At 35.8% G+C, this 24,945-nt stretch overlaps 2 protein-coding genes across 6 annotated transcripts in view; both read left to right on the top strand.

Moving 5' to 3' along the window:
- Positions 1-14,349, top strand: part of LOC113226903 (carotenoid isomerooxygenase-like) — a 20,834-nt gene extending 6,485 nt beyond the window's left edge. For 2 of the 3 annotated variants that reach the window (XM_026459702.1, XM_026459704.1), the window contains 9 exons: positions 2,293-2,390; positions 5,343-5,423; positions 6,877-6,957; positions 8,262-8,386; positions 9,799-9,975; positions 10,526-10,682; positions 11,996-12,054; positions 12,368-12,466; positions 13,852-14,349. In XM_026459702.1, the coding sequence (XP_026315487.1) occupies positions 2,293-2,390; positions 5,343-5,423; positions 6,877-6,957; positions 8,262-8,386; positions 9,799-9,975; positions 10,526-10,682; positions 11,996-12,054; positions 12,368-12,466; positions 13,852-14,028 (1,054 nt within the window). In that variant the 3' untranslated portion in view covers positions 14,029-14,349. The remainder of the gene's footprint in view (positions 1-2,292; positions 2,391-5,342; positions 5,424-6,876; positions 6,958-8,261; positions 8,387-9,798; positions 9,976-10,525; positions 10,683-11,995; positions 12,055-12,367; positions 12,467-13,851) is intronic. The other variant, XM_026459703.1, reaches the window with a different exon arrangement.
- Positions 14,350-16,849: 2,500 nt separating this feature from the next.
- Positions 16,850-24,945, top strand: part of LOC113226955 (carotenoid isomerooxygenase-like) — a 34,002-nt gene continuing 25,906 nt past the window's right edge. For all 3 annotated transcript variants that reach the window (XM_026459771.1, XM_026459772.1, XM_026459773.1), the window contains exon 1: positions 16,850-16,958. The gene's annotated coding sequence lies outside the window, so the exon portion shown is untranslated. The remainder of the gene's footprint in view (positions 16,959-24,945) is intronic.

Genomic DNA, 24,945 nt, shown 5'->3' on the forward strand with positions numbered 1-24,945 from the left:
CCCCTCTAATAGAACACACAATCGGTGAGAGCAATCATAATCAAATTTTAATGTTTAATATGGATTTCTTGTGTATTCGCGATTCTACACATTAAAAATGAACCTATCTTTCAGATATAAACTCGTGAACCTGTAAAGAATCCGAAATTATGGTTTGTTTAAAAAAAAAAGTATATACGCGCGATTTTAGATTCGGAAAAATCGCTTGAAAGCTTTGATCTTTTAAGTATATTAAAAGGGGATATTTAAAATAACTAAATACTGGATATAACTTCTTCACTTTTAATTGTCACGAACGTACATTGATTATAATCTTCACCTGAGAATTTTTAGTAACAATCTGTGTCGAGCACGTACTGTTTCCCGCTTTTAAAACCCTCTTGATATCAATAAGGTTACCCCACCAAGCGAGAAACAGCCCGCGTATAATAATCACAACTTCCGTTTCCTAATCTTATTTAATCATGTATTTTGCTAAACCGTACAATTACTGTATAGCAAAATACACAAATTTATACAAACGAGTTACTACTACTAAGTACAATTTTTAGAGATATCTTGTAAATACTAATACAATTAAGAAACAGCACGCGGTACAGTAGTCACAACTTCCGTTTCCGAATCTCATAATTATGTATTTTGCTAAACAGTACAATTACTGTATAGCAAAGTACTCAAATCTATGCAAATGAATTACTACTATTTATGTACAATATTACAAAGATATTTTATAAATACTAGTATAATCGCGAAACATCACACAGTATAATAATCACAACTTCCGGTGCCGAATCTAATTTAATTATGTATTTTGCTATAGAGTACAATATTACTGTATAGCAAAATACTCAAATTTACCCAAACAAATTACTAATATTAATTTACAATATTATAAAGATATTTTAGGAATGCTAACAAGTATATGCAATAATTAAGATCATAGATAAGAAAGTTGTTTGAAAATCTTCAGAAATTTACATTGACTTACGAAATTTAAGTCAGTTTTCAGCGTACTGAAATGACGAATGATTTTGGAGTCATGATTATCACCAGTTACACGGTTTTTACAATGGTTTGATTTGTTTTTATTAAGGAAGCTGTAATTAGTGATAATCATTTATAGAATATTCACCAAAGTCTTAAAATCTAATATAACTGACTGAAAACATTTCCATCAATTTTTCCACGCAATCACTTAGTCCGAAAATTGCTCAAAAACTTAGTGTTCTACAAATACGTGTCTTAATTATATGTAAAGAAGTCCTCCTATATCTATAATATCATAACTGTCCCCGTTGCCGAGCGGTTATCATGCCGGACTGTCACGTAGAGGTCCCAGGTTCGATTCCCAAGCCGGGAGAATATATTTGTATGGCCTACATTTACTTTTCTCGTGAGTTTGGGTGTAATTTGTGGTTGTGTATGTGTGTGTCTATGGCACTCACGACACAGAGTTTCCCTAGTGCGGGGCTATGTTGAGTGTGTGACTGTTACATAATGAAAGGCATTAAAATACCAGTGTGTGTTAATGAAACGATCCGATAGGCGAGTTTCATAAAAACGTCACACGAGTGTTTTAATGCCTAATTATGTACAGTTCCATACACTGCTTTATCTACACACATTTTATAAGATCTCTGGGATGTATTCAGAAACCGCTTGTTACGACTGGCAAAATGGCGGCAAATAAAAACTTTTCCCACAGACGTCACACCACCGTAGTTTTTATTTTTAATTCATAGTCAAAGTAGAATCGGTCCCAACTATCATATCGTTCTATATCAAGTAACGTGTGAAATTGTCAAAACTGTTGGCTATTGACATTTCATTTCAAATAAAACTTCACCTCGATTGATATTAGAATTGAAGTCAAATCCAATTGTTTTGTTTTTCAGAGATGTTCGAAATTTGAAGCAATAATAACATTTTCACAGATAATAAATTTGTTCCAACAAAACAGTTTACCTTTATGATGGTTGTAATTTGCAGTTTTTAAATACATTATAGAAAATTTATGATATGTGTGTAGATAAAAAAAAATATTATCTTCCTTGAGGCGTGATTGCCTAATTGACCTAACGTCTCTCCAGCTAGAGGGTCGTGGTGCGAAGCCGAGCTTGCTCCTCTGAATTTTTCGAAATTTATGTGCGTAATTCAATTTGAAATTTACCATGAGCTTTTCGGTGAAGAAAAACATCGCCATGAAACCTGCACACACCTGCAAAGCATTGTGTGTGAAGTTCAGTGGCACTATTAATAGTTCAACTTTCATTGTTATTATTTTCCTTACAGAATAGACCCAATAACCCTGGATACACTAGAACGGAAAAATCTTGCAGACTCGATCGCCATTGTTAACCACACGGCTCATCCACACGTTATGCCAAACGGTAAGACCCTATTCTTGAGCTCCAATTCAATCTTATGTTTATGACAAAACGCATATAATTTTACTAGTGACAGGATACATGTAAAATATGTTTCGTTTGTGGCTGTAGAACCGTCACGTATGAGTGCAAGAATGCTATCTTTAATTATCTCGTTTTTTCTCTTTTTACATTTGAGCAAAATTGCCCGCATTAATATCAGGCGCTTAAATAGGTTTATTGCTCTTTCTTTTGTTTTCTTGCGCAGTGTCGCAACGTATTAAGTAGTGGTCAGATAATCGGATACTTTTTATCTACAGTTCGATTGAATACAAAATATTTATTCGCTAAAAGATGTAATTAACAATGAATTAGCGTCTTATAAGATCGTACATTTCGCCAAAACATTGGCGTAAATAACAATTAGAACTTAATTATAAATTATAAAAACAGGAAGTGAAAAATATACCCAAAATTACTTGCGTAATTAACGTTTTATATTATTAATTAAATTATAATTAAAATAATCAAATGAATTGTGTTGCTCGCAAACATGAAATGCGTTTTTGTATTTTTTGTTCATTTGCTGCGACATCGGGATTAATTAAATAATTACCTAAGTGTAAAAGTAAAGGAAAATAAACGTTTATTGTGTAATTTCATACAACATTTAAATTTAATTGCAAAGATCTTAAGGGCACTGCCACTGCGCCCAACACTCTGAGACATAAGTTGACAAGACACGGGACTTATAATGTGCTTGTAATTTCACCAGCACCCTTACTGCTTAGCGACAGAAATTGGTAAGGTGGCAGTACCTCCCTGGACGAACTCTTTCACAAGGAGCTCTACTGCTACTAAATGTAACATGTGTATATGAGTGTCAATAATTGAAATTTGTTTGTATATTGTTGATATTTCTTTATCGAGGAGCAGTAGGTGGCAACTGCACAGAAAGTACTTGGAAATCGCACTGTAAAGGCCCTAGTTCGTTTTTTGAGACTCATATCGCACTGTTATAACAATAGCGTTGTAACTCAAAATATGTGAAATTCAAGATTACACCATTTCTGAACGTAAAATTTGTTTCTGTACACGTCAATAAAATTGTCGTTACAGTATTGTAAGAAACCATTAAAATATATCTATTTAACCCAAAATGAGACAAACGTTTTGTGAGTTACTTCTAGACAAAACAGTTAAGAATATGAAATTATTTTTTACTACTTTTATTTTTAAATGTACTTCTAATTGGCAAGTAAGAGTTGTTTAGATTTCTAATAAATTTTAACTTATACATAAATTAAAATAATTTAATCTTTCACGGGAACTGAGATTTCGTTTTTCAGCTATTTTGAATAAATTCACTTTTTGAGTTAATACAATATTGTATTAGCAATGCGATATAGCGAATATCATATTCTGATATTTAATTTTACTATAAACGCCGTTACAGTCCGTGACTGGGTTAAGAAGCCTTTTTCATATTTCGGCAGCAATTCACGGAAAATACTTTTTCGTGAATTGCTTTAGGTATTAAATTAATTTAATGTTAGTAGCAGTAGAGATTCTCGTGAAAGTTTGTCCAGGGAAGTACTGCCACCTTACCTATTTCGATCGCCGTGTTTCGGTTTTAAATTGTAACGGTGCTGGTGAAATTCCAGGCACATGGGACTTGTCAACTTATGTCTCAGAGTGACGGCCGCAGTGACAGTGCCCCTCAAATCTTTGCAATTTAAAGCCCGGAGTGGCACTGCAACTGCTATGGACAGGCTAGTCGTTTAACAGCATGCGCACGACTCGTTCGTCCTGCTAATTGGTATCATAAAAAAATATAACATCTATTCATCATATCCGACTACTAGTTCTAAGAGAATAATAATGTTTAATTGCATATCAGAAAACAATACGTATAATATTAATTTTAATTGTATCACTTTATTTTTAAATTTAAGATTGCCTTGGTTTAATTTAATAATGTATAATTAGTTGGTCAATGTAATGTGATTTTTATTAATAATGTTTCTTTGAGACTCTACATTTCGTATGCCTTGATGGTACGTCATGGAGATCAATATTTTAAACGTTAACATCTGTACTGTTATACCCATGATGACGAATAAAATGATTTGATTTGATTTGATTTGATTTGAATATTATGTTAATTATTCAAATAACTTTCACATCTAAAAAAATATTTCACTACAAATAATACAACTGTCCAACGAAACTAGTATCAAAAATAATTTAAAAACATGTATCAAAACTAGACCTCCGCTGATTTCCCAATGTACAACGAAAGTGTTAATTTATTAACAAAAATATGGTTTAAATACGGTTTTATCTATTTAAATTAACTCAGAAGGAAATAACAATTCTTTTACCATAATTATCTTAATTTTTCTCAAAAGTTGCTAGACAAATTATCTTCGTTTATACAATGAATCACGTACAACAAATATATTTGTGATATAACGAATAACACATATTGTATAATATTATTTCAAAAATGTCATCTGATTTACTGAAAATAATCAGGACTTTGTATCTCTTTCGCATACAACCTTGAGTCTAGTCCGATATGCCCGAATAAAGAACAAGCTAGAACGCTGTGCAAATGAAACTGCCCTCATTTTTTCAAAAACTATAAATGCAAAAAATCATGTTGTAGGGTTAACTGTTCTTGTTCGAGAAGCCTTATTTAACCACAAAAAAATCTGCAGATGTTTAGCCTCGTAATTTTTTTGGTTCCATTTTGTTTGAGTTCAATATATGTAGTTATTTTGTAGTTGATTTCTAAATAGCATAGAGTTAATTGTGACAAACAGTAACCTAATTAAGACATTATATTGTTTATCTGCTCGACAATGGACACTGGTCTCATCTCAGCGGCCAAAGTGCGAAATCAAAGAAGTACTTATTAAACAATGGAGTAATAATTATTAAAATTCATTTCAACTACTTGTTCTGTTTTAGGTGATGTTTATAACGTTGGAATGTCTCTCGTTAAATGCAGAATTCGTCATGTTGTTGTCAAGTTCCCATTCAATGAGAAAGGTACGTATATATTTCAAGGTAACAAGGTAACTCATTGCCATCTTACATAACTGTAATCGATTAATGAATCGAATATGTATACGAGTACATGTTGTCCCACGGCTATCGTCGGGAAAGTGCGTTAAATATTGTAGATACGATATTTTATTTCATGGAGATATTTCTGATTTTTAAAAGCAAGTGTGTAATCTTTTGTTTAAATAAAACTGCAGTTACACATTAAAATTATATGTACTATTCTTTTTGAAACAATTGTATTTTTTTACTTCTGCCATGAGATTCATTCATTCATTCATAACATAAAAAGTAAATAACTAATCTACACGAATTGCATTTCTCGGTGAAGTGTGGCGAAATCTGGTGTCAGGTAACCATTCATAAATAAATGTATAAAAGTTATTATAATCATATTACTTATATGTAAATTAATAAAACTATAAAATAACTTCAGTCCTTTTGCACATTAAACAATTAGAACAGAGAATTAGAGAAAAATTTAAGCAGTTTTTCATTTACTGAAATGATTTAAGAACAATACAAAACAGTATAACATAAAAATTATTTAGTTATTAAAAGATATTTAAAATCATTCATTTTTATGTAATCTAACAGTAAGTAACACTGCCATCAAAGAGTTTTAAAAAATGCTTGATAATCCTAGGGACTGAACCAACCAATATTTGTGGAAAAAAAAAACCTGTATTACTTCGAATATTTATCATAATAGAATAATTTGTTTTTCTTCGCACCAAATATCGTGTGATAGTCAGCCAGTCGTCACCACGGCATCTCTAAGGAGCCCAAAACGTTCGTTTGTTTGAAAAAACTAATAAACGCGATTTCAGATTCAGATAGTATAATAATGATAATAAATTTAGTTTCAAACTAGGAATTTCTCTGTATTACGAGTAACAGAGTAATGAAATTATTTCTGAGGCACTACCCAGAACACCCAGACCACCAATTTAAAACAGTATGTTTTCCAAATTGATTCTACCGGTGCCTCTTTATGTAGCGCCTATAGTTTTAACCGCTGGGCCACCGAGGCCGTAAAACAATGGATAATATACTGTATACATACACAAGGACATAATTATTTATTGGAACGCTAAAAAAAATTAATTTTAATAAGAATAATGTTCATTGACCACTAGCCGTTTAATTTGAAAAAAGAATGCTCGATCGTCTTTTGATTAACTTTCTGGAATATGCGTTATACAAATCTTTGCATTAAGCGCCATCTAGTTGATTTGTGTGGTATCACTAGAAATTAGAGTACCTAGCTTTCTTTCTTTCTCAATATAAAACAAATTTGTTACAAAAATAGCTTTAAAAAATAATAAAATAAAAAAAAGTTGCCATGTATATCCATGATTAGGTATATAGATATTACAACATGCTTAGAGAAAAACTTTTAAAGACAACTGACTGAATTTTATGCTTCTGTTTGCAGGTGATATGTTCCAAAGAGCTCATATAGTTGGTCACATGAAACCTCGATGGGAATTGCATCCTGCCTATATGCATACCTTTGGTAAGTTGCCAACAATTGTTTCAAACCACGCAGTCAGAGATATAGGCAGATATAGGCAGTGGGTTAAAACCCAATCAACCCACCCGGGATTAAATCGGTTTTTTACCTAAATCCATTAAATTTAAGTCCATTTCTGCCCAAAATGGTGGGCGGAATCTGCGAATATGGAATTTGGTATAATTCCATACTTATTACAAATTTCGATGTAAAAAATCTTTTTTAGACGAAAAAGAGGCAACTCCACGCAATACTCACCTTGCAATCTTGTGGATTCTCACTATTAAAGATGCACATTACGATTCAATTTTGTAAGACTCGAATAAAGTGCTTACAATCTGAGCATTTTTTCTATGGATTTATTTCCATGCAATTTTCCAGCGAATACATTCAATACAAAAGCAAATCGAATCGTCTACGTCAGAAAGCAATAAGCATTTGTAATAATGTCATTACATTTGAACAAACCCTGATGTAAATAGTTTTTGCCCACGATTTCGGGCGTTAATGGGTGTTAACCCGATTTAAATCCGCCGTTGGAACACGGGCGCTTGTCCATCTCTGGGCGTAGTGCTAATAAGCTATGGCGCCACGTTAAGATAAATTCAATTATTATTACTGGACTTCATCGAGGTGATGTCGTATTGTCTATATTATAAATAATAATATTAAAATACCTAGTCCTGTCAAGGATTCTTTATTTGTGTTCGATCTTTGTGTTAATAAATATAACAAACTAATGAGTAATTAAACAAAAATAATATTATAGTTGTAAATATCATAATATTCATTACAATCAATATTATACTATATAGAATAACAGAAAACTACTTCGTAATAGTGGAGAAGCCATTATCGGTCATACAGCGCCCACAGTACAAGCCCTAGGACCACCGAGGTAGTCACTCGATAGTCCTACGGCTTGTGCTACCGAGATAACATCTCCCAAATTTCTATTCCGGAAGAAATCTCTGCTTAGTAGGTCACCTGTAATAAATTGGATTATTCCAATATACTTACATTTATATGTTCCGAGTTGTCTTTGTAATTTTTATATGCAATAATGAATATTCAATATTTCATTCATGATTATATTAAATATTGCATCTTCGATCCACGGGACCACCAATTTAGGACACTGGTTTTTCTAGTCCAAGTATTTACGATAGCATTTACTCTGGAATACAATATTTGTACTGTCGTGGGTTACGAAAATCGAAATGAAAAATGAAATGTCGTGGGTGTCGAAATAAATTTCGTGCATGCATTTTGTTCTTTTTAACGAAGATTTCTTCCCCATTTTTCAGGAATAACAGAAAACTACTTCGTAATAGTGGAGCAGCCGTTATCGGTGTCGTTACTGGGCGTGGTGAAAAACCAGCTGGCCGATGCACCTCTCATCAATAGCTTAAAGTGGAACCCTGAACATGAAGTGAGTGTATAAGTCTACTAGAATTTCATGACAAATCGGTAAATTGAAAATTGGTAGAGCAGTAACACTTAGAATAATTAGAATAAACATTCAACACTATTTATATTAAAAGTCCGCGTCCGCAAAAGTTTCTAGAGTATTCGAACATTGTAAACTATCAGGTGAACCAGTATTTACAATAAATGTATCTAAATAGATATTGATATATAAAATTCTTCTTTTTTTTAATCACAAAGACGAAATCTTGACCTCCTATAATCTTATGTTGTTGTGCGAGACTTTAAAGAATTATATGTGCACCTCTTCTAACTGCCGGTGCTGAATTGAGGCTAACTCTTTGGGGCAACATAAATTATTTATGCAATAAATGATACGACTATGACCATTTTTTGATTCTTAATTATATAGTCTAAAGTCGTAGTAGTATAAAGTATTATATATAATATAGTCCATTTGTTTAGGTACTTAACTAAATGTAAACAATCTAGAGATATCAATTTAATTAAATATATATTAATAAAATTACTTTTACTGACCTTCAAATACAAAATAGAAATACTTAGCTTCATATGAAATTGCATGCCTATTTTTATACCTATAGATTTGTAAAGCATATGTTTCAATAAAAATATGCATCAAGATTGTTTACATTTAGTTAAATAGCTAAACAAATGAACTATAGGGTTGTTGAGAATGTTGACATCCGCATCCGCGGTTAATGAGCATGAATTAAAATAACCGCATCAACCTCCGCATTGATCAATGCTGATATTCAATTCTTATATTCGCGTCGTGATATTACCTAAAGGGCCGGGGGCTACAGGACGCTGAAATAGTTTACAAACTATCCAGAAATTGTCGTTCTTACTTTTGATAATATTCCAGTATGAGTAAGCTAGATAGATTGATACTTTATATTCAGGTTGATTTTCTAATTAATAAATGTCAAAAAATCATTTAGAAAATCAAAATCATTAAAGAAGCTTTTTCATTACTTTCTACAAGAATCTGTAAATTACTCATATTTTATTTTAAATGGATAACATCAGCTTCTGCTGTTAAGTGTTACGCGTAAACAACCTGAATCAGCCACAACCCTGCTCTTAACATCTTGAACTGTAGCTCGCGGCATTCCCATTCCATCAATGAGTTATATTAACATGTAAAAAGGTTGATATATAATTGGTTAGAGGCCTGAAGAGACATCTTGTAGGCTGGTAGGGAGTAGGAGACTAAGGCAATGATTATTTCAACACTGCTCTTTGTATTTCACTTACCTTTCCACATCAGGTGGAGTGGAGACATTTGCGTGTCATATATAAAAAAAGTATAGCGCTAAAATACGCGTAACAAATTTTATTAAGATCAAATGCAGTCAAGAGCGTTTTGTGTCATTTTGTGTCAAATTCCAGACGCAAATAGTTCTTATCAGCCGTAAAACGGGAGAAGAAGTGAAGCGATACCGGACAGAGACGCTCTTCTATCTGCACATCATTAACACCTTCGAGCAGGATGGCAAGCTGGTGGTCGATCTATGCGCGTATAAAGACGCTAAGGCACTGGATGCCATGTACATACAGTCTATTGAGGTAATTACGTCATCACGTACTTTAATATTCTAGTGAATGATATTGAACATGTGCCTGTAGGAAATGAAACTATTTTTCCGGATTTTAATCGCGTATATTTGTTTTTTCTCTGAGTCTGAGTACGAGTCAACCGTGAACATGGGACCTGTAAGGGGCCCGAAACGTCGGTTTGTTTGAAAAACCAAATATACGCGATTTAAATCCGGAAAAATAGTTATTTTCCTATGTGTAACAATCGCGAAAACCTAAGAACTCGACATGTGCCTGTAGTTGTGTATTTCTTGTTCTAAATATAGGAATGCCTTTTTGTTGGAATGAAATCAGATGCATATTTTCCTTACTTTAATGTTGGCAAAAAATTCAAAGAAACTAACAAGATCGCTATTTTAGTAATTTGGCAACATTTGTCGCCAAAACTAACCTTCTCGGTAATATTAACAATAAATAGGTAACATTACTGTGTAACATCACTGTTGTAAGGCAGAGTCTTTATAGCAATGACTGCAACCGAAGAGTAGCTATAATGAAGTCGATAATTGGAATATTTCAGACGATGCAAAGTAACGCGAACTACGCAGACTGGTTCCGAGGTCGACCAAAGAGGATCGAAATACTCTTGGACGCACCTCAATTTACCCATTTTGACGCCACTGTATTAGTAGATTATGGCTGCGAGACACCTAGGATTCATTATGATCTTTATAACGGTGAGATAGACCCTTCTTACTAACCAATCAAGTACCAAAGTAAGTAAATAGTAAGTAGAGGACTTTTATTTGTTTTTTCTAAAGTAAACTTGACGATGTTACGTGGTTTGTCTAGTAAATGCCTGTTCACTCTAGCCTTGAATAGTTAGCAATAATTGGCAAGTGGCCGGCTACAAGTTGTCCTGTTGCCAATGATGGCGTGTTTACACTAGGTCGACAGGTCACCTTCGCTTGCTTGTCCAAGGTAGCAACCTATTCAGTATAAACACTTGAGTCGTTTGACGACCGTAGTTCGCTGCCTAAGTTAACCGAGACAGCTAGGTGCACTTAGTAAGTGCACTTAGGCGACTGGGTTCAGCAAGCGACGGTCAATCAAACAAGTTTCAACGTGTCGGCGGCTGCGTCCCACCACGATGCGTCTGCTGGAGACCGGACAATACTTGTCTTCGCTATTAGTTTGTTGAACGTTTCGAAAGATTTATTGTGCCTCTGTTTGTTAACTTGTATTCAGAATGACTTGGTAATTCCGGTGAAAGCAGTAGTCGACTCAATGTAAACAGCGCGTTGACCACGCCGCCTACGTTAGCTAAATTCGCTTCTCGAAAAGGCGGTAGTCGACCCTGTGTAAACAGCGAGTCGACTACACCTCCCAAGAGACGGTCAATCAAACACGTTGAAACGTGTCGGCGGCTGCGTCCCACCACGATGCGTCTGCTGGAGGCCGGACAATACTTGTCTTCTCTATCAGTTTGTTCAATGTTTTGAAAGATTTATTGTGCCTCTGTGCGTTAACTTGTATTTATAATCCGGTGAAAGTAGTTGTCGACTCAGTGTAAACAGCGCGTTGACCACGCCGCCTACGTTAGCTGAACTCGCTTGTCGAAAAGGCGGTAGTCGACACTGTGTAAACAGCGAGTCGACTACGCCTCCTCTGGCAAGATGGAGTACTCTGTCGACGGCGGTACACGCCACGAAAATTGTCGCTAGCGACCGCCTTATATACTTTACATTATTACTTTACAAGAATAAGTAACAGTTTATATATATTATATATTAAGCAATTGCTAGCGACAAATTCATTGTAAATTCATAGTCGGTGGCATGATCCTCTCTAGTACGCGAGTGAGGAAGACATGTAACGTATGACACGTTTTGAATAATATTGAGCTATTGCTAGCAGCGGTTACACACGCTAGTTACCTTTCATCTGCCAGGCAAACATACGGGTATCTCCGTATTTTGACTATATTTTGTGTATAGGTAGGAACCTTTACATCACAAAATTAGATATTAATTTAATCCTTATACTGCAGGTCGGCCATACAGATATTTTTACGCCATCAGTTCGGAAGTGGATGTAAGTCCTGGCTCGGTAAGTTTAACTACTACTTCATCTCTTTTTAAAACTAAATTTTAGAAATAAAGAACAATAATGAATATTAGACAACATCATGTACTTTGTTCTTGTCCTAACGTAAGTAGCTAAAGCACTTGTGGTATGGAAATCGGAATTATCAACGGTACCACAAACACCCAGACCCGAGACAATATAGAAAAGTTAGTTTCTACAATGACCCGGTCGGGAATCGACCCCGGGACTCAGAGATGGCAACACCATGAAAACCGGTGTGCAAGCCACTCGATCACGGAGGCCGTCAAACTGAAGTGTTCATTGTGATTTGCAGTTGATCAAAGTGGACACGATGACCGGAGAAGTAAAAACTTGGAGCAATGTAAATTGCTATCCTAGTGAACCTATATTTGTGCCGGCACCTAATGCTAAGGTGAGAAAGAAGTTGGATAATCATGAAGTTGGAGTGGGAAAACGTTTCGTTGTTTTTGATAATTTTTGTTTTATCTTCTAGTTTTTAATACTTTTGATATAACTTTATAAAATAATAATAACTCAAAAGGACTGCCAAAATATCAAGATAACCTTAGAAAAAGGTCAAAATTCCTTCCTATATCTAGATGGCACTGGATGTAGCATAGTTTATATTATTATACATAGCCGTGGATATCAATTAATTCCCTTTTATATGAAATATAGGTTAGTTTTTTTTAGTTGCAATATTATTCAAATATTGATCTCCTTCTTCCTGTCCTTATCTCACGCTAGGTGCCGACCCGGCACAAGATGTATTTTTCTTCCACTCTCCCCTATCAGCCGTCATTTTTATACCCAGTCCTTTCTTATCCATGTCATCTTTCACACAATCCATCCATCTTTTCTTTGGCCTTCCTTTTCCTTTATATCCCTCCACATTCATACTTAACAATCTTTTCGTCACATGATATTCTTCCCTCCATATGACATGTCCATACCACGCTAACCTATTACTGCTCTTCTTTTCCATCACTAGCGCCACTTTCAAACTTCCCCTGATGTTCTCATACCTTATCTAATCCTTTCTCGTCACTCCACACATCCATTTCAACATTCGCATTTCCGCTGCAAGTGTATGCAGCAGTTCGTTCATCCTCCCTTTTCATCTCCCAACATTCTGATCCATACAGTGAGACAGGTCTAATTACGGTCTCGTATATTTTCCCCTTTAACTTAAGGGGTATTCGCCGATTAAGGGGCATTTCATCCATCCTGCACTTATCCTGTTTTTAAAGCCCAGGTTTATCTCGCCGTCGTTCTGTATTAACGAACCGAGATACCAAAAATCGGAGCATACTGGTAGGGATACACCATCTAAGGCAATATTGGTAAAGCCGGAGGCACCGCTAAAGTCGAGGAAAAGCTATTCGGGTTTCGACCGGTCGTTTATCAAATGAATTAAAATTATAATACGTGTCAATAGAATGATGACATCGTGACTAATTTATAAATTAACGCTTCCTAATATGGACAGATGGCGTTAATCCTAAACAAAATAAAAAACTGAGCTGTCTGTGTAATAAGCGCCATCTAGTTGATTTGTTTCTTATCACTAGAAATTGTGGCTTTGATAAATTGCAGCTCGTCGATGTGAAACAAATTAGTTACACAAATAGCTATTTGGTACTCGTTGCGACATCTGGTGAACCAATAGGTACTAAATACCCGACCACGCTGCTTCGTATAGCGATTCTCTTGAGTTATTGAGCCATGGTAGTATCTATTCGTAGTTGAAGTGTGGTGTGAATTAGTTTATATTTAAAATACTAATTTTATTTTTAGGAAGAAGATGAGGGCGTATTGTTGAGCGCTTTGGTGTGGGGCAGCAATCGGCAGCGGGCTGTCGCGCTGCTGGTGCTGGACGCGCGTTCCATGCGCGAGGTGGCTCGCGCAGAGTTCATCACGCCATCGCCAGCGCCCAAGTGCCTTCACGGCTGGTTCCTGCCTGAGCGCGCCTAAACCTTGACTCTCGATGTCCGTTAAACAATTCAAAATAATTAACAAAAGGACATATAACTCGAGAGAACAAGATTGTTAAGTGTAGTCAAAGTGATAACATAGTGATATTTGACATTAAAATAGTTCCAATGTGACCATTTTAAAAGATACAGGATGCCTCAATTAAAAAATATAACTGTGAAATGAAATGAAGGAAAAACATAACAAAATTTTTAAAACAATCAATTCTATCATAGGTTTAATAATAGTAACTATTTCATTGAAAATTAAACCGACCTCAAAAGTTTGCTTAACGGCTTTCTCCGATTTCCATGGGATCCCCTCATCAGATCCTGACTTCTTAGTAACAATGGGACTGTTACGGACTCATTTGTACATTTTATGCTTTTTATTTGGGTTGTCATGGTGACAGTGATTTGTTGATTACATGTATTGTGTCAAGTGAAAAGTCGACTTTTATTTGTGGAATTTTTTTTTAAGTTGTCATAGTCGAAACGAACCCGGGACAGCTTCGTTAGAATCAGGGACCACCTCGAGAATATACCCTTTCAAACAATGAAAAAATTTTCTAAATCGGTCCACAATTCTTGGAGAAATCGGTATGTCAGTGTACATGTGTTTAAAATTAGAGGATTTTCATCGATTTCCATGGATGGGGATGATGAGGGGTCATCAGATTTTGACTTGGTGACAATGGGACCACCACGAGAGTGCACTCTTTCATACAAAATAGATTTTCTAAAACGATCTAAAATCTAAATCTGAAAACATATTTAAAACATACAGCCGAAGAGAAGAAGAAAGTATAACCTCCTCCTTTTTTTCGAAGTCGGTTAAAAGTATGTGATCGAGTGACTTGCACACCGGTTTTTATAGTGTCGCCATCTCTGAGGTCCCGGGTTCGATCTCTCGCCGGGTCCGGCCCTGTATTCTCGTTCTCCGTCCGACATCCCTCCAAAACAATTAAGCGTGAAACACACAGGGTGCGGGTGCGTGTCGGGTGCAGGTCGGGTCACGGTGGGTCTAATTCCGTTTATTTACATGGACGGCAAACATACCTAGCGCGAGGGCGGGACGAGCGCACCATATCGCATGTTGCGCATGTGGCGCGCGTGGGCGCGTGTTGTCGTGCATATAAATACACGGAATTAGACCTGTCGCGATCCCGACCCGACCCGCGCCCGTCCGTATAGTCTCTGGGGGTCTACTCTCGATCTCCGTCCGAAACAATTACTGCCAAATAAGCAATACTTGACCAAATGAAAAGACGCGTGATGCGAATGAAGCTTCATACCGGATACTCGTCTTTTAATTTTGTCGAATATTACTTATTTGACAGTAATTGTTTCGGACGGATGTCGGACGGAGATCGATAGTAGACCCCCTGATTCGGAACGAATACGTTATAAACGAACGAGAGTTTCAGGAATATTTGTTTTTTAGCTGATAATTCCAAGAATCATGAGACTAATTCATGATAATTTTAGAGTGTGTAGAAGGCAGCTAAGCCAACCGCTGGTGTAAAAATCTCGATATAATATAGATAATAATACTATATATAATAATATTATTGAAGTAAAAGAAATAAAAAAGAAAAAAATTAAATAAAATCAAATAATTTTGTAACGAATAAACCTATGTCATTGCTGATTACTTTAAAATGTGTGTTATTTATGGTATCGAACGACTAAATCGGTTGACTAATAGTTTTCAAATGTTATAAATTATGATATTTTTTTATGTTTATCCGGACGAAAATTACGCCGGTTTTAATTAATTTTTCTCTGCAACTATAAATATTTGCATCCCGGAGTTTTACTCTTCCATTTGTGTTAGTTCAAATTACAAGTATCAGGTAAAAAGGGCATGGCACAAAATTGGGGCTTATAAAACACTGTGGTACGCTTAAACATAATGATAGTGTTACCTTGAAAGCAGTTAATTTATAATGTATCCGTAGATCTTAGGCTTGAAACTGCGTTACGCGGGCCCCGCGCGTGTCCATACAAAAATGACACGCGCGTGCTGCCCGCCCGGGCGCCCGTCGCGTGGACCTTCCGTGCAACGGGGCCTGCATGCACGCGACGGGATCCCGCATCCCGTTGGACGGATGCACGCGCCGAGCCCGCTAGCGGTAAACACGCGCGTGCTTGTTTAGTTGAAAACACTATCTCGAACCGACCTCACGCGCGTGCCAGGCGCATAAAATACCATAGGAGGTATAATAAGAAATAAAAATGTGTAATGTTGATACAGAAAGGGTGATTGTAGAAGTTCAGTGTCGTCCTGCAATATGGGACCATTCAAGTGAACTTTACAAAGACCGGGACGCTAAATCAAAAGCATGGCTAGAAATTTGTAAAATATTGTTGGTACTACGTACTTGTACGTACGTCAAAATTGTACTATCGAAACTGCGTTCCGCGGATGCCCGCGCCGAAGCACGCGACGTGCACCCGGGCGGGCACCAGACGCGTGGCCCGTAACGGGATGCACGCACGGGGGCCCGCATAACGCAGTTTCAGCCCTTAAATAGAAAACCACCGTGAGACTAATAGGTATAGACGGAACAATTAATATATATGTATAATATACCTCAAACATAAAAAAAATCGTTTATGTAAAAAAGTGCACATTTACAATTGGTCAATCCTTGACGAACAAATAATATTATCCCGTTTATTTATAATGATATTTATATAAAGTATGATTGGAATATGAAAACATAAAACTTGCTAAGCTTCACTTACATGTCTCGTCTGACAGGATTTTATAATGTGTTGGTGGACAACCTTCGCACTCTCGCATTTGAGTTATGTGCAGCCGCCAGTCAATTACCGCGTTACTCTACATATTCCATAAGCACCTCATATCTATAGTGCTTATGCTATCTTTGATTTGTCGCCAAGAATTTATTAAGTTTTGTTGGGGTAAGTACCTAATTTTTAATACCATAGCGGTGATAATAATCAACCTTCAGATTTTATTAAAACAAACACATAAAAAAGCTAAGTGGATGTCTCCTATGGACTTCGCACCCTATACCTTATACCTTTGGTATAAAGATTGTGTTTCACAAAAGTATTACATCACGTAAATGGCAAATTTACAATATCTACAGGAACCTTAATTCTTGCCCCGTTCAGCTATTTCTGATTTTATGAAGAAGGTTGACTAAAACAGTCAGTTAATTTTTATTCCTCGCATGAATATTGTCTATCACCGCTTTTCACGAAAAAATCACTGTTCTCATAAATTATATTTTATTTAATGTTCTATGACGGCAGTGGTAGAATGTTCAAAAGCGTATTCAATATGAATTATTGTGCTTTATGCTATTTCGTTTAATAAAACATTACCTCCAATGAACACTACGTTAACTTAATTTTTTATTTCTTTATTCATATTTTTCACAAAATTCGATTCTTAGTTTTTTTCGAATTTTGATTTTGTTCTTTATTGAATTTTTTTCACAAAATTCGGGGAGCATAATATAAGTAAATAAATATGGCTGTTTACAAATATAACAGAAACTGACCAAAAGCTATAGTTGGCTTAGTGAAGAAGTGATCAAAAAGCGATATCGCAAATCTGTTGCATAGACTTAAAATTACGGCCAGCTGCCATGACCGCAAAAACTCAATACTTTTAAACCTCGTAAATGGCAAATCTTCATTATGTACCGGAATATTATTATAGAAGCTTATAATTTTGCTCCTTTAAATAATTAGTGATTTCGGGAAGGTCTATTTTTATTCCACGGATTAATATAGTCTATCACGGCATGTCATGAAAAAAAAAAAACTAGAAGACGTCGGTTCGAATCCGGTCGGAACGAACGAATTTTTTCTAAGTGTTCGTCGATCTTACAAAAATTAATAATTAGAACAAACTAGTGGAGTAATTCAACAAAAAATAATTGAATGTCAAATTCAATATAAATTTAATAAAGTATTTCCTCCGAAAAAAACCTGTGAAATAAATACCATTTCTCTTGCTACCTTTCTTAGAAAGATTTATTTGTAGAAGACGAATTGTGTTCTCCTTGGCACAATATATCGTTTACGTCGAGTATATTATGCTTAAAGGATGAAAACAAAATAAAGGAAATATTATGTCTTAAATATCCCGTGACACTTTGATTTTTTTTTATATAATATCCAATGACGGGAGGAACTAGTCGTGCGCCTGATGGTAAAGTACACGCCTGCCCATAACAGTTGCAGTGCCATTCAGAGCTTTAAATCGCAAAGTTCTGAGGGGCACTGCTACTGCGCCCGTCACCCTGGGACATAAGTTGACTTAAGTCCTACGTGCTTGTAATTTCACCAGCACCCTTACCCTTCAAAACCGGAACACAGTAATGCTGACATTACTGCTTGGTGGCAGAAATAGGTAAGGTGGCAGCACTTTCCTGGACGAACTTGTTCAAAAGCAGTTCTACTGCTACTAAAATTTCTCCTTTAGAATTTTTATTTAGACCGGAGAGTACCATTTTGGATGATATTTACTTATTATTAGTTTAGTTGGATTGGCGGAAACAATTGGCGGGTGTCGTCAATTGTTTCACTTCAAATCGACCAGTTTAACTTGAGCTTTGTTAAAATGGACGAAAATTTAAAATTTACGTAATTTAATATTTATTACGTAATTTAATAATTTGCACCCTGTTAGTAGTAATATTGCCACTCCTCCTCTACGTTCGCGCCGACAGTAAGATGCTGCGAAGTTGTAGCCGTCTATACGGATCACGTGTTTTTGGTTTTTTGAATCCAAGTTTTTGTAAGACAAACCACTTGAAATTTCCTATCTTGTAGAAAAGTTTCTAATATGTGAGGTTTGTTTTTGATACTTTGCGTGTTCTGGAATAATATGGCGGTGTTAGTACCTTCGAGTTAGAGTTTGATGTATGATAGTTGGGTTTATTATTGTTTTTATTCGTAGAATATATGTTGTTTTCAGATTATATATTCGTGTTTTTGGGCTGATGGTTTCTTATTTTTCCTTCATACAGTGAGTGGTTTGATGTTTCATTATTATGTTCTTCTTCTTTTAAATATTCTTTTCCGTTGACTATTAGTTTGTTGTTTCGAATTAAGGCGTGGTTCCCTTGTTGTCTTTGTTCATATAATGTTTTCATCATCAAGAAATGGTGATATTCCCAAGCCAGAGTTTCTAAAGAGCCAATAATTACGAAGAATATAGTAAGTGTTTTTTTACTAATAAATTCTACAGCCACAGGTCTTCGGTTACCTCTTCTTCTTAGGCGTGTTGTACTTTCTAAATAGCCTTCTAGGTCAATGTTCATGATGTCATAGAAAATATTCATTACACGCTCATCAAGTTGGTCTTCATTTTCCCACTGATACTCTTCAAGCCCATATAACACAATTTTATACTCAATGTCCATTTGTGGTTTGTATGTTTGTGATAGGATTTTCCTTTTCAAGATCTTGTATTTCCTTTTTTAAACTGTTGTTTTAGGCTTGGAGTTGTTGTATTTTTATGTCTAATTTTTCTAATGTTGTTTTAATCGCATTATGTTTAGTATTTATATTATTCAGTTGTTCCGAGAATTTACTTATTATATTTAATAGAGAAAATGTACTGTTATAGTGCTGTACATACCTAGAACTATAATGAGTTTCAAAAAAAGAACGTCGTAATTTTGCTAATTGAAATATCTATTAGGACGCTACTCAAACGTTATACCTCCTGGTTGGTTAAATTGGCCCAAAAGTCTTCCAACCGTATCATAAATCTTTATTTAAAAAATGATTGATTAAAATATATGCGGTAGTTGGCCAGTTCTATTCTCTTTGGTTTTTTGTTTTGTAGTGTTTGTTTGGCTTTCGTCTAAATATATGAAAAGACTGTATGTAACCTTCACCTACTTTAATAAATGGGTTAAAATTTATTTAAAAAAATGCGTTAGTTGTCATGGTTTGTTAACAAAATATACATTAAATATTGGTTCTATTTCAAAATTTTATTTGCCAGTAGAATAGTAGATTGTACAACAAGTGCAAAAACCGCGTCATTTTACCCAAGCGAAGGTGGATACTTAAGTCAAGGGTAAAATGGGTTTTATGAACAAGTTATAGCTCTGCTTTTCACTTCAATTGCAAGGAAATTAAACAGCAATATTACAAATAAACGATTATTTAATTTAAATTGAATGTAAAATTACAACAATTAGACATATTTAATGTAATGGTTTTTTTTATTTTATGCACTAGAGCATGAGAAGTGGAAAAAGTATTATGTGCAATAATTACTTAATTAGGTCTTAAAATCTATGTACGTATATATTTAATCTACGTACTCTATCTTACCTATTACTTACGTGGTACTCGACTTTAAGAACCCTCACTAAGCGACGATTGCATAAAATCATAAAATACTATTTAAATGACGCGTTATTCAACGTATTTCGTCACGACCAATTTCAATTATCAATGCACCGTGATGACGGTCTATCGTTAAAACACACACACACGCACGCGAACACACGCGCACGCGCACACACGCGCACACATACACACACGCACACACGCACACACGCGCGCGCGCGCGCGCGCGCGCACGCACACACACACACACACACACATACATACACACACAAACGCGCGCGCGCGCGCACACACACACACAAATGTGTGTACGCGCGGTACATACCCACACAGGTTTTAAGATTCAAATTAAATTTAAAATGCGATCCGGCTGAAAATAGGCGAGGTGTTCAAGAGTCCTTCAAGAATCATAATTTGGGGTTAAAAGTTTTTTTCGCTATTGTTTAATACGGAATTGCTGAGAAAAATGGCTGACGAAAGAAACTTACTCTAATTTGGCTGAACATTGGCATAAGGAGGCCTCTAAAAGTGTCGGATAAAAATTTGTGGTCAAAAAGAATTTTTCACTATCTTCAAATATGGCCGCCATACAAGCGTTCCTTGGCGGCAGAAAAAAAAGCCTGATTCCTTTAAAAATTAGCATGTGTGGGAATGCTAGATAATAATTTGCTGACAACATACATTTTTCGCCATTTTTCAATATGGCGGGCTGCCATAAAAACTTTTTTGGGGCAGATAAAAATTTGCTCTAATTCGATTGAAAATGGCATGTCGTCAATCATAATTTGGGGTAAAAATTTTGTTTCAGCCGTTTTTTGACATAGCCGCCGTACAAGTGTAATTTTTTCGATATAATTAGGTGTTTAAAAAACTTGCTTTGTTCGGGTAGAAAATTGGCACGGAAAGATTTCTAGGATTGTCTGATAATAGTTTGTGATCGAAATATATTTTTGCAATTTTTAAATATGGCCGGTATTACAAAGCTATATATTTTTTTAAAACAAACCCCAGGCCTTAGTCCGAGGTCCAGCGGAGGGTGAAGCCCGGAGCGTCTGCACGCCACCGTACGTAGGTAGTATACGAGTACAATATCTCACAATTGTTCAAAAATGTAAAGCATACTTCCCGATGCAGTGGAAATTAGATACTTGTAGCGTTGTTGTATCTCCCCGTCTGTTAGATTCCTTTTTCTTGGAATCTACGCCCAAGAGATGTATTTAGGGGAAAAAATACCAGACAATCACATCAAATTTCTGGTCTCAAATTGGGAAATTTCCTGTACATACCCAGAATATCCAAACCATAACCAACTTAGAAATATTCGTTTCCTAAATTAGCTCAGATCGGGAATCGAACCCGGAACCTCCTCATCAAACGCCCACAGTACTAACCGCCGTAACCCGTAACCCCTGAAGAGCATAAGCAAACTCCGTAATCGAAACCAAACCACGTGCCGCAGGCCGAGCCCATCCTGCAGTGCTCGTATATGTATAAGTCTATTTTTACATTAATTACTAGTTTTCCATTTTAAGACTGCGCCGAGGCAGCGATACGTAATTGCGAAATAATTGCGTTCAGTTGATCACTTGCTGTATCGTTATTACTATAACTTTAGTTACGAAATTATGTCGGTATAAGATATTTAAGGATCCACTCTATAAATCATACTCTTTAGAAACACGATTACTTGTAGTTTCCTCGATAGAAAAAAAATCGAAGTTATCTCTAAAAACCCTTTGTATGGTACTACTCATATATTCTTCGGTATGTATAACTCTGCACACGCGCCGATCTACTTTAGCCACGTGCCACATTTTAATTTGAATACGTAATTCACTCTTTATTTTACGTAGTAAGTTACCAACTGTTCACCGATACACTACATCAAGGAAAGATTTGCCACCTTAACACCTGTATTTTATACCAATATACTTTTTCCATTTTCTTTGCAAATCTTTCTCTGTGTACTACCACTACAATCCACGTATGGAGTAAGGTGGCCCATATATTTTGGTCCTTCGAGCAGCCTATGGATATACACTAGACATCTGCGTACATTTTGATCCTTCGAGTAACGAGTATTTTTCAGTGTTTTGTGCTAGTGACGTTAGTAAATCGGTACGAGTGGCCTCCCACAAGCGGGTCTTATCAGTCGTATTGGGAAGACGCATATAGCATTACTAAGTGCTAGCCAGAGCCGCCACCTTTGCCCCTGGCCGCATTAGTCCTGCTTCAGCCGTCTGACGGTTGGACGTGGAGGTTGTGTCGCTTGGGCTTACGTACATCTTTAAAAACGTATGCCACACGCACACGTACACGGAGCGCATAGAATACCTAAATCAATTAGCACCAGAAGCTCGGTGCCCTCTTAACACATTTTTGCACAATGATCACATTGATTAAATTAATTGATTACATAGAAAATATTTGAAAACATCCGAACATGCTAAAGTTCCTTAATTACTCACAGGCAACCGTAGACAAAAAAATGTAGTACTTCATGAACGCTGTTTTTTTGTTACACATAGAGAAGCGACGTGCTCTTTAGCTTCGATTTTTATCGACAAATTATGTAACGAAGATTACTCAAGTTGATTTCTCTGTTGTATATAAAAATAATAATGAAATAAAGTATAAATAATTAAATAAATTGTAATTGTTTAATAAAAATCATCATAAATCATGCCGGATAGCACAATAGCGGGCTTTACACAGACACTCTATCGCGCATATCGCGCATGATACAGCAATCGTGCGCGATTGAGCGCGCATGGAAAGATGTTGAAGGAAAAGTGAAAGAGCGCACGATTGCGCTCATCAGTCGCGCGCGTAATCGCTCACTCCGACACGCGCCAATTTCACACGGTCTATCCTGCGCTATTAGCTTTTACACGGACGCTCTTTCCGTTGTAACAAAAACGAACACGAGCAATTACACGCGAAAGAACGTTAGCGTCAGAACTTGAAAAAAAAAGAAAAATTGCGCGTGCAAGCTTCCCCGCGCTCAATCCTGTACGCTTCTAACCATGCGCGGAGTGATTGTGTAAATTAGTATTATTTTACTATGTTAATGCTACGCGGTTTCTTATATTGAAAAGTCTTATTTATATTATTCTAAATACTTGCGTCTACGTCTCCGATTCAATCAATCGCTTTATTTCCCATCATTAAACAGCGCTTGTGACGTCATGAGAGGTATAATGAAGGCCCATTTAGATGGAGAGAGTTTATCGCACGCATCGTGGGAAAAAATCGTACGCGACTATCGCAAGCAATAATCGCCAGAAGATTCTCGTATCATCATAATGTGGACAAACAGGCAAGAACTAAAATCTCGCCTACGATTATATACGTACGAGATTCGCAAGCAACTTAATCTCCTTCTCGATTGTTTACACAGAGAAATATATAGTAAGGAGATTCTTGCTTACGAGTTCTCGACCTGTTTAAACACGATCTCGTACGACATTTTTCCAAGTTCATACGAGTATCGTACAAATCAGTTCGAACCCTTTTTAGGTGCGAGAATTACCATTCAAGTTCAGTGATTACTGCGGTATTGACTACGGATATACGAAAATCACGCAAAAATAATTCAAATTTGGAACTGCTGGTGATGATATATTAAGTTCATTGAACTTTATAGAAATATATTTTTTATAATATTTTATATACTTTTTAATTTTAAAACACTTTTTAACCCAACATTTTTTTAGTTTTCGTTTCATTAATTCTTGTCTTAGAAAAGCAGTGATAATCAAAACACACTGCTGCGGCTGGCACAAAAACTCGAAATATGATTTTTGCTTTCAAGTTCTTTTTACATGGAGACGTTCAAAATTCAAAGGCGAGGCGATTATCGCTCACGTGGAATGGCGATAATCGCGAATATTTAGACGAGGAGGTTTTATATGTTCTTTCGATATCGTATATATCGATAAATATATATCGATATCGTTTCTTCGAGACGAGAAACTCTCTTTATTTAAATGGGCCTTAAATGTGGTATACGAAAAGTTCAGGCTAAACTGAAAAACCTTTTATTGGAAAAGTAACATTTCATACTTTAATTTTCATTTATTAGTTATTAAGAATCCATATTGGCATATCCTGTATACAGTACACCTGACATTGTTAGTTTAATTCAAATAAATATAATAAAAATTATAAATTAAAATTAAAAATTTATTTATTTCTCAATTTGGTCCAACAATGGTAGATCAGGTCCTTCCTTTAAGCTTTTACATTTATGCTTGTGTTGGGAAAGCCTTGTAACTAAGCTTAAAACTGAGAATTTACAACAAAGTCACATCAGTGGATTAGTTTTAAGATATAATGATATTTAAAATGGAAAAATTAAAAATGAAAAAAAAAATTAATATAAATTAAAAATAAAATGAAAAATTTTCAGTATGTAATGTGTATAAACTTGTGTGTGTGAAAGAGAATGTGTGTGAAAGTGAGTGCGCGCGCGCGCGTGCGTGCGTACGTGCGTGCGTGCGTGCGTGCGTGCGTGCGTGTGTGTGTGTGTGTGTGTGTGTGTGTGTGTGTGTGTGTGTGTGTG

This window comes from Hyposmocoma kahamanoa, unplaced genomic scaffold (assembly GCF_003589595.1).
Source record: "Hyposmocoma kahamanoa isolate Upper Pololo Valley unplaced genomic scaffold, ASM358959v1 202, whole genome shotgun sequence".
NCBI classification, from domain to species: Eukaryota; Metazoa; Arthropoda; class Insecta; order Lepidoptera; family Cosmopterigidae; genus Hyposmocoma; species Hyposmocoma kahamanoa.